The sequence below is a fragment of the Rattus rattus genome, chromosome 6 (genome assembly GCF_011064425.1).
Source record: "Rattus rattus isolate New Zealand chromosome 6, Rrattus_CSIRO_v1, whole genome shotgun sequence".
NCBI classification, from domain to species: domain Eukaryota; kingdom Metazoa; phylum Chordata; class Mammalia; order Rodentia; family Muridae; genus Rattus; species Rattus rattus.
Window position 1 is genome coordinate 154024085 of NC_046159.1, and position 11001 is coordinate 154035085.

An 11001-nucleotide genomic window follows, 5' to 3' on the forward strand; every position below is an offset into this window, starting at 1 on the left:
ATATACTGTGTTTACGCCAACATTAATTCGGTTCTCAGACACTTTGGCTACCCAGTTCTGTCCCGGGGCCACATGTGAACAGTGGTCATGAAACAGCAGGCAGCTCTGACGTGTGTAGTTTGGAGACTTAGTATGAAAAATATTCTTAAATCATATGTTGAAATTAAACTTTACTGGAACAGAAGAATCCTAGTTGTATAAACTAAACTTATATGAATTAAGACCTATTGGGGGGGGGTTGGTAGTGGTGGTGGTTGGGGAGGGGAATACCCTTATAGAAGAAGGGGCCGGAGATGGGATAGGGGGCTTATGTCCGAGAAACTGGGAAAGGGAATAACATTTGAAATGTAAATAAAAATTATCTTAAAAAAAAAAAAAGATCCTGGGTTTAATACTAAGCATTGCAAAACAACAATAATAAAACTGTAAAATGGGGAAAAAATAAATTAAGCCCCAGACTATCTTTAGAAAGGTATAGCGCAACTGTCTTAAAACTAAAATTTCTATTCAGTCATCCACTTATCTATGCAGTAGAGACCAAGAAGGAAATTGTCTAGAAATGAAGCTTATCCCCAACAGGAATGAGAAAAACACCCTGTGGGTCTCAACCTTTTGTGGGTAGGTTGCCAAACAACCCTTTTACAGAGTACCCTAAAACCATCAAAATCAGGTATTTACATTATGATTGTAACTAGCAAAGTCACAAACATGAAATAGCAACAGAAGTAAGTTTGTGGCTGGGAGTCATCATAACAAAGGGACTGTATTCAAAGGTTACAGCATTAAAAGGCTGAGAACCACTGATGTAGCACCCAAAGCTCAGCACACCTGCTTGGCTGACTCGGCAGTGGGCCCACCTGGGCTCTGAAACGTCTCTCGTCTCTGGAGTGACAAAGAAACTACCAACCCTAAAGTAAGGAGGGTGCTGGTTGACATTAAGTTATCAGGAGCAGAAAACATCAGTAGGATCTTTATAGCCAGAAGCCAGGCAGATGTGGCAGGTGCAAAATGAAGCTTATGCACCCTCTAGCCCTTGGTCCTGTTGTTTTTTCCTTTAAACCAAAAGCAACACTGCCTGGTCACACGAGCTGGCTAGCACAGTCCCTTCCCAGAGAGACATCCTGCATTGGCCCACAACAACTCAGTCTTTCTGATTGCCCCAACTTCTTCTTATGGCAGACTGTTCTGAAGATGTAAAACAAGTTATGATCCCAGGGGCCAAATCTGGCTCACAATCTGTTTATCTATTTATTTTTTTCTTTCCTTTTTTCTGGAGCTGGGGACCGAACGCAGGGCCTTGTGCTTGCTAGGCAAGCGCTCTACCACTAAGCTAAATCCCCAACCCCTGTTTTTTTTTTTTTTTTTTTTTTTTTTTTTTTTCCGGAGCTGGGACCGAACCCAGGGCCTTGTGCTTGCTAGGCAAGCGCCTACCACTGAGCTAAATCCCCAACCCCTGTTTATTTTTTGTATGAGTTAAAAGTGGGTGTGCATGTTTTTCTTTCAATGGCTTCGAGAGAAAAGCATGCCAGCTCTGTGCTTGGTACATGGACAGAGAATACCCTTGAGCATTTAACCAGCACCTATCTGAGTAAGTAACACAGCACTTTAACCCCTTCAACCGACAGTGCAGCGTGTCAAGCTGTGGAGTATTGAGACCCTCCCCTTGGGAGTTCATTACATCAAGAGCCCATCACTCTGCTCTAACCTCAGGAAAATACGAAGGCTAGAAGCTTCCTGTTCTGAACTAATATCAGTGTAGATTAAAATTCCCAACCGGGTATGGTGGCACACACCTTTGACCCCAGCACTCCGGAGGCAGAAGCAGGCAGATCTCTGTGATTTGGAAGACACAGTGGTCTATGTAGTGAGTTCCAGGACAACTGGGGCTATATAAAGAGATATAAAATAAAAGAAGAAAGAAAGCTCCCATATCCTATAAGGAACTTCAGAGGCTGAAGAAAATTTAGCAATTTTGAAATGTAATAACGATATTTAAAGCTCTTCGTGTTTCACATGAAGTAATACATGTGACATAAAAGTACTAAGCCGTTTGCTTCAGTTAAAGAATCCTGAAAGCACTTTACCAAGTGTTATAACACTTGTTACTTTGTAACAAACGCTTCCTACCCTCACAACCATGACCAAATTCAATTTCCATTTAGTGAACTAGGTAACAATCCACTTATGGACAGTATTAGACGTTATTAACAGCTCATTATTTTGTACCTTCAACTAAGAAAAACATTGCACAATAATGACTTCCTATACTACAACAGGTAGAGGCAGCTGGTTTTCATTTTGTGATCCAGCTGCTGTTTTTAATTTACATAACTCCCCCAGCTTTCAGTAATGCTGGTATTTATAGATGCCACTTTTTAGTATTCTGGTAGCATGTGCCACTGGCAATTTTATTTAATCTTTGGAAACCTTACCATTATCAAGTACAAAGGGGACACATCCAACGAGCATCACACGAGGCCACAGGAGCAACTCACTGCTTCCTACTCGTTATGAATGACTTTCCCAAGTTCCTTTGAGGCCCTGGAGCTTGTGCCCGCCTTCTTCCCAACTTCATTTCTTACTCTTGCCTCATTATGCTTTACCACCTCCAGTTTCCTTCCGTTCTCATCATGCCAAGATCTTTCTCGTCTCGCTAAACTCTCCGTGCCTCCTAGAATACTAGGGAATCTCACCTAGGAAGCTTATGCATATCTTTGCTAACCGTACCTACGGTGCACCCACTTTTGACTCAACTTTACACAACAGTGAGTAACAGGATCTTAGGCTGTGGTCTTTGGACTTCTGGACCTTCTCCAGGACTCATAAGGTGAAAACATCACCAAGTCAGCCACTGAATTATGCTCCCATTTGTATAAAAGATGCAAATGCAATGGTAGTGCCTGTGTGGGCATCCTCAGCAAGACCCAAGACAGCAGGCACAGAAACCATTTTGTGACATCACCACACTCTCTGAGGGGAAGCCATGTTCATTTGCCAACAGCCTGAAGAACACAGTGAGAGTGATTAAGTGTACGGGGTCTTGACCCTTGCACATCTTTTATTATTCTCCAAGAGGGCCGACAACGTGGCTCAACAGCTAAAGGTGCTTGCTGTGCAGGTCTGGGGAAAGTGGAAAGAAATAAAGAGATTCCTGAAAGTTGCTCTTTGACCTTGACATAGGCACCATGGCAGGAGTGCTGCCACACACAGTAAACAAACCAAAAAACAAACAAACCGAAAAAGCCAGAAACCATTCTACACCACGATGGAAGGTCTGAACAAGCACTGCTGCTGCACACAGAAACACGACTAACCTAGCCGATGGTTTTTAAGACACTAAAGAAACAGATTTCAATGGATGATCAGTACAACTTTTGGAGTCTGAAGTCCACATCATAGAAAAAAAAGAAAAAGGAAAAAAAAAAAAAAAAAAAAAAAAACCAAAAGAAACAGATTTCAACTGGGCACAACCCCTGTTCACATAATTTCAATACTTGGAGGGAAAGGCAGGGAAGTTTACTCAAAGTTTTAGACTACCCTGAGCTAAGACCCTATTTCCCTTACTGTCTTCCCACCCTCCTGAGTGGGGAGATCACCAAGTCAAGTAAAAACCGGTAGTACGGGGTTGGGGATTTAGCTCAGTGGTAGAGCGCTTGCCTAGCAAGCGAAAGGCCCTGGATTCGGTTCTCAGCTCCGGGGGGAAAACAAACAAACAAACAAACAAACAAAAAAAGGTAGTACAAGGTCAAAACTACATCTATCAAAGAAGAAATCAGAATTCTGAAAAGCACTTCCCATGCCCCTTTAGTGGTACTGGGAATTAAAATAGGGCCTAGAACATGCAAGGCAGATGCAATACCAATGAGCTATACTGCTGGTCTGTTTTTATTTTGGAGTTACTGGGGCCAGCCTTGACCTTGTGATCTTCCTCCCTCACCTCCCTCAGACTCCCAAGTAGCTAGGATTATTGGGCCTGCCGTCAGTCTCAGTCTGGTAAAGTGTTAACAAATATTTTTAATTAAAAATGCTTTTTTAAAATTGTATATGAGTGTTCTGCCTGCATGAATTTTGTATATTATAGGTGTGTACTGCCTGAATAAGAGGGCATTAAGTTCCCCTGGACTTGGAGTTAGAGCCTGTTGTGAGCTGCATGTAGATGCTAGGACCTGGAGCCCAGGTCAGTGTTCTCAAACACTGAGCCATCTCTCTAGCCCACAGAAAAGCTTAACAACACAGCAATACTAAAGATTTTTCTGAAGTTGCTAAATCTAATCTTTTTTGTTTTCCTTTTCTTTTCTGAGATAGGCTGCTCTGTGTAACAGTGCTGGCTCTGTGAGTTCCAGAACACACAGAGATTGACCTGCCTCTTCCTGTGTGCACACCACGCCCAGCAGCAAATGTAATTTAAAAGTATTTGCATATTAAATGAACCAACATATGGATGATCTGTGTAACAGTGGACCAATAACCTAAGTTCCCCAGGACAAAATCAGTCAAGTATAAGAGCTATTCAGAGTATAAAGCGAAACAATGTGATTTAATTCAAAGGGAACAGATAACAAGGCTGTGGACTGCCTACGAGAGAACCAACTTCCATAAGCTGTCCTCAAATCCATGTACACACCTGCTTGTCTCAAATAAATATACTAATAAAAGACTGTTGGTCACTGCTTAAAACGGTTCAGTGAACACCAAAAACATGCCACCACCTCAAAGAACTATTAAAAATTCACCCGTTTTCAAGCTAGGTTGTGGTAACACACACCTTTAATCCTAGCACTCAGGAGGCAGAAGCAGGTGGATCTATGTGAGTTCTAGGAGAGCCAGGGCTACACAGACAAATCCTGTCTTGAAAAACCATAAACAAAACACCACCACCCCCTAACCCATTTTAAACTATTCATTCGATAAAGGCCATTATTTGCCTCATACTACAATGAAATCAGGAGCAGATGAAAATCATTGCTTTAAAACATCAATTATTGGGGTTGGGGATTTAGCTCAGTGGTAGAGCCCTTGCCTAGGAAGCGCAAGGCCCTGGGTTCGGTCCCCAGCTCCGAAAAAAAAAATCAAGAAAAAAAAAAAAAATCAATTATTAAGAGATTCTTTCCTGGGGGCTAGCTAGAGTAAAGAGATGGCTCAGTGGTTGAGAGCATTTGCTGCTCTTGCAGAGGACCCGGTTCATTTTCAAGCACCCACACAGTAGGTCTTAATCACCTGTAAGCACAGTTCCAGAGGAATGACCTCTTCTTGTCTTAAAGACTTGCAAAATAAATCAATCTAAATAAAAATTCTTTCAGATCTGAAATGCATACTATCAAAATCTAAGTTGCTTTATGGGCAGAAATTGACAACTTAGTCCTACATACAAAGGGCTAAAAATAGGCAAATTTTTCTTGAAAAACAAACCAAACCAAAACCAAAACTCTCAAGTTAGAAAGCTCCTACGTCTCCACTGTTATGATCCATAGTGATGCCATAGTGACACCCATGCGACTGTGGCCTGGTGTAAAGACACACAGATCAGCAAAGGCCAGCAGAGGGGAATCTATGCACACTTTACATTCCACTGAAGAAGCCAATGTGGAAAGGCGTTTCCTAACAGGCTGAGACAAGCTGTACCCTGAAAGTAAGAGCTGAGTGTAAAACACTCAGAAGCAGCAGCAGTAAAGCCCCACTGTTTCCCATTAGGCGGTGAGTGTCCTGGATACGACACCAAAAGCAGAAAGTGCAAAACGGAAACAAACTAGACCTCAAGCAAGGCCCTAAACTGAATCCTAAGCACCAAGCTAAAAAAATGGAAGCACAACTTCACCACCATAGATGGAAGAAACTTTATAAATCAGATATATCCTTGAAGCCTACTAGGATGGCTAAAGTCAAACAGAGTTGGTAAAGAGGGAGACAATTCCAAGCCTAATACATTGTTATAGGAATGTAACGGGAGATGCTGTATAAAGTTTGACGGTTCTTTAAAATGTCAAAACCAGGAACACCCCATGTCCCAGCAATTCCATTCCTAGGGAACACCACGAGAAATGAAAACAAAGGAATGTTTGTACAGGGATGTTTACAACACCATTATTTTTAACAGACAAGAAGTATAAACAATTCACATATCTAAGAGGAAAACGTAGTATAAACTCACATTAATGAACTATGAATTCAGCCACAAACAGGAACAAGGTACGCTGCCCTTACGTGAAATGTTCAGAGCAAGTAGTTCAATAAAAACAGAAGGCAGCGTCGTGGCTGCCAGCGTCTGAGTGGTAACAACTAACCCCTATGAGCACAGGTTTTCTTCTCGGTACCCATGGGCATCAAAATTGGATCCCCAGAACACATGTGGTGGAAAGAAGGAACCAATTCCCAAAAGCTATCCTGTGACCTCCACATGCTTGTGTACATGATCTCACTTCAGCAGCACCCGTTCTAAGACTGTAACCATATGATGAAGCGTTCCATAGGTTAAGGTTACAATAAACCCCGCTAATTCTCTTATACAGAGCAATGAATGGGACTGGTAAAGCTTCACAAAAATAGACACCCCTGAACTACTCTGCTGAGGTATGTACATAGAACACGCTACTAAGCACACATTAATTTCATACTTCATGTATGGAAGTACATGGCAAGTCATGTTTAAACCACAATTTCTTAAAAAGACACACACACATACAGAGGTACTAAACTTCTTTTGAGTGTGGTATACTCAAAACATATGTACAGGCGTGTGTGGGCATGCAAAGAGGCCAGAAAAGAGATGTTAGGTGTTGATTCCCTTGAGACAGGGTCTCTCACTGAAACTGAAGAACTCCATTTGCTAGGCAGGCAGGTGGCTAGCAAGCTGGGGCTCTCCGGTCTCTGTCCCCACCACCACACTGCCTTGCACAGCTTTACATGGGTTCTGGGGACTAGAACTCAGGTCTTCACAGTTAAACAGAAAGCACACTACTCACTGAGCTACCCTCTTATCCCTTACCACATTTCTCAAACAAATTATTTCATAAAAGAACAGGATAATTGAATGGGTCAGAATCCAATGGGCTTATGTTCTACTGGGAACAATCAAGCACATGATGATACCTTTCCCTGTGAAGAATCCAACAGCATCAGTAGCATTCTAACAAGGTTTACTTCATCTACTCTTCCTGAACTGCCATTTACCAAACCATTTCATTTTATAAACGTTCACATTCCTCTGATCCCATCTGTCTTAGCAATATAAGGATTACATGCAACAAATACACTTTTGGAAAGATGATCTAGTGACAAACTAGATTACCGACACCCTGGAAGATATTCCAGAAGGACAAACAGATTTTGACAATTTTGACTGGAGGAGTCCTCACTGCTAAGGACTCCTCAGCTACAGTAACAACCATGTTACTATGAGGAAGGTGCTACACATGACCACCACCAAAATGAACAAAACGACCTCCATAAAAGCCAGACTAATTACAGGTGACATTGAGGTGACACGTCTGCAAAAATCTTCACAGGAAAATACCACAGAAGAGAATTTTACTGTCCCATTTTAAACCCTTTTCATAGGTTTATCAATGTTTCAAAAACAAATGAAAACTTGAAAGCCTAATAAAACAACCACATTTCAGTGCTTACTGAAGCAAACTTAAAAGTTTGTGGCACGTCCAGTAACAATGCCCAGAAGTATAGTCAAAGCAGAAAACCATTTACTCAAAAGAACAATATAAAAAGGCATGGTTTTGAATCAATCAATCAATCAATCAATCAATCTCTCTCTCTCTCTCTCTCTCTCTCTCTCTCTCTCTCTCACACACACACACACACACACCCTAGAAACACTGACATTTCTATACTAGGGCACCGAACATATCTCTTAGGTTCTGAGAAGTGGGTAATCCTGGCAGAGCGGCTAGTGCATGCAATCATGCTGGCAAAAGACCAACCCACTCCTCTGCAAAGAATCCCGAAACTATAAAATATTTCTGTTCATAGGAAAGCAAACTAAAGTCAAAGGAAACATTAGGAGTAACGTAGTATCTTACTTTAGGTATTACCCTTGCAAACAACTATGGAGAAAACAGGCTGTGTGACACATTGTGGGCATTGAAAATAGGCCTACAATCCTGTGCTCCTCCACCAGCTAGCACCACACTTCCAGCCAGCAGCCTAGAGTGAACGTTTGTGGGGAGAAGTATAGGAGTAGCCAGGCACACCTATCCCTGCTCTAGTGGGGCTTTCACAGGAAGACCAGTCTAGGCTATACAGTGAGTCCAGGACTACCTGGGTTACATAAGACCTTGCCTAAAAAATCAGGATGGGTTTCTACTGACAGAAGTTCTATAGCAAAGGAGACATAACACCAGACTTATTTAAATCCAGTGCCATTCCAAAAATTACAAGAGAATAAAATCCAGACCTGTAGAATATTCTCACGGATTGAAAACAGGTAACCCTGCTAATCGTGACTTATTTATGCCTTGCACATTCAAGATTACCATCTTCAATTAGTTAACACTCTGTATATTTATCTAATTAGAGGGTACTCAATCAACAGCCAAGTTACATCGTGGTCTCATTCTCTGAATTGGGGGGAAATTAATAAACAGTCAACAGTATGGTGATCCAGACAACCAGCATCGGTTACCTCAACCAGGAGCTCCATAGTGGTGTTTAGTACATGGTCTCTTAGAGACACTGAAACCGTAATTTTGTGGATGTTAACTCTAGGGTTGCAACTGTTAAAGCAGTCACCTACTCTTTCCTAAGATAAACACCTCACTTAGCACCTTTCCACTCTAGGCACCTTCAACTCTCATACTGTCTCCAATCTTCCAACTCCTTCCTAAGGGGTTTCTCCAGACCTTGAGGAAAGATAGTGAAAGGATGAGTAAGCAGGCCCAGACTGATGTTGGTCAAAGAGCACAGACCCTGACACCAGCAGTGGAAAGCAGGGTGAGAACGCAGAATGAAAAGTCTAACAGGAGTCCGTCCAGGGGCAGGCTTTCTACTGCCACCTCCTTCGGCAACCAAACTCCCCACCTCCCACTCACTTCACCACATGTCAGTGGTCCCTGTCAAGCATACATTTTTCGGAGACAGTTACAGCTTTCAAACAGCACTTAAAGATGAACATGATGTTCCCGGGTTCCGGTCAAAGACAATAAAGCCTCGCCCTGCAACGTGGTTAAGTTCATATGTCCTGTTTCACATAAGAGACTGAATACTACTGTCGCGACACCTTGTTCCTTCCCCACTCCACCCAGGCCCACCTCTATTCGGCAAAAAGATGACTACTAGGAGCAGCTTCAAATGTATGTCAATCGCTTGGTGGTGGTGTTGGGAAAACAAAAGGGCTTTTGAATTACTTTAACAGCCTGGTTCAAAGAGCCTGGCCTCGTTTCTTCTCAAAGGGGAAGAAAATAGGACACCGAGAGTTCGGAGATGTCTTTCTCGCCTTCCCTGTGCTGGCCGCCAGCTGCTACCTAGCGGGCCTATGAGGGGTCCAGTCTAGGTTTCTTGGAGGCGGAAAACTTGGTGGCCAAACATCTTGGAAGTTTCCCCGTTTTCTTTTAAAGGGTTTAATTTCTTTACAGATGGAAAGGTCACAGGGAGAGGTTTCCTTTGTTGAAATGCCCGGGGCTTGTGGGATTGGGGAAACGGGTGGGGATAGACCGTGCTCAGAGAAGGCGGGACAGACGCGGGGATCCGACTAGACTGCTCCGGGCCGCAGGACCGGTGCAGTGGTCCGCAGCTCCTACGCCTAGAGAAGGACGCAGTCGCCTCGGCCTGCGGCCCCGCCACCTGTCCGTCGCGCCCGGGTACAGGGGAAGGCGCCGCCGCCTCCACTCAAAATGGAGGTTATGAAACGCGCGCCGCCCGCCCGCCCGCCACATGGCCGCGCCACCACAAACTTCGCAGGCGCGTCCACGTCCTGGGGATCAGACCCCGGCATCACCGGGGCCGCCACTCACCCACAGACCGATAGCCCAGGATGGCGATCTTCCGGGACTTGGACTGAGGCATCTTGGTAGCCTGGTCAGCCCCGGCCCAACCACATCAACCGCAGCGGCGGCGACTCCTCCGGCTCAGACTATCGGCGGCGGGTGCGCCGGGGGAACGCGGCATACAGAGCGCGGCGGCGGGCGCGGCTGCCTCTTGCTCGCTCGTTCTCTAGCTCGCTCAACCGCCCGGAACCGAACGCGCGGGCCCTCCCCCAACAACACACCCACGTGACCGCGCGCGGCCGCGTCTGCGCCGCCTCCCGCCACCGCCTCCCAGCCCGGAACGCGCGGGGGTGCGTCGGGGGAACGTTTTACTTTAAAGGGAAAAAGCGGAGACGCCCCAAGGCCCCCGGAAAAGTCACGACCAAAACTCGCTGCGTCATGACCCTCCCACCTACTTCCGCCGCTTTTTAATTACGACAGTCTTTCCCGAGCTCTGACTGGACGGCTTCCAGACTGCCGCGCGATGACGCAATGGAAACTCCATCTTCTATTGGGGATTAAGAGGGGGTGGAGCCAAGGAGAGACACTGTTCAAACGGGAGCTAAAAATACATCCTGGCTGCTTTTGCTACGCGGGGCGCCTGCGTGATCCAAAAGCGTGGCCCTACGGGCGAGTGGGCGGGCGGACAACTCCCCAGTGATTGGCTGATGTGGCGTGCGGGGGCGGAACCATAGGCGAGAAGCACGGTCATTGGTGAAGTGACGAGCCGTTGGCCGACTTGCGCCTGCCGGCCCTTAAAAGGCGCGAGGCGCGTGGCCCTAGCTGACGGGCTGTAGGTTGGCTGTCACCTCTCTTCGCTCTTGTCTATACTTTAAATTACCGTCCTGCTATGTTAGCTTTAGTCTGGGCTTAATGTGGGTGGTGACTAAGCTTTATTCGTGGCTGAGGAACTGTGGGAAGAATGGAATCTGTGCAGAACGCAAATGTCAGAGATTCCACTAAAAGCAGCGCGAGCTGGCCAGTCCTAGTGCGGACTCGGGCAACACGCTGGGCAGCGCGCACCTCGCAT

The 11001-nt window shown here is 45.1% G+C and overlaps 1 protein-coding gene across 1 annotated transcript in view; it reads right to left on the reverse strand.

Annotated features, from left to right (window-relative positions):
* Rheb (Ras homolog, mTORC1 binding) overlaps window positions 1-10770 on the reverse strand; it is a 40518-nt gene extending 29748 nt beyond the window's left edge. Inside the window, exon 1 of the mRNA XM_032907147.1 lies at window positions 9960-10770. Within this exon, the coding sequence (XP_032763038.1) occupies window positions 9960-10011 (52 nt within the window). The 5' untranslated portion in view covers window positions 10012-10770. The remainder of the gene's footprint in view (window positions 1-9959) is intronic.
* Between the last annotated feature and the right edge of the window lie 231 nt (window positions 10771-11001).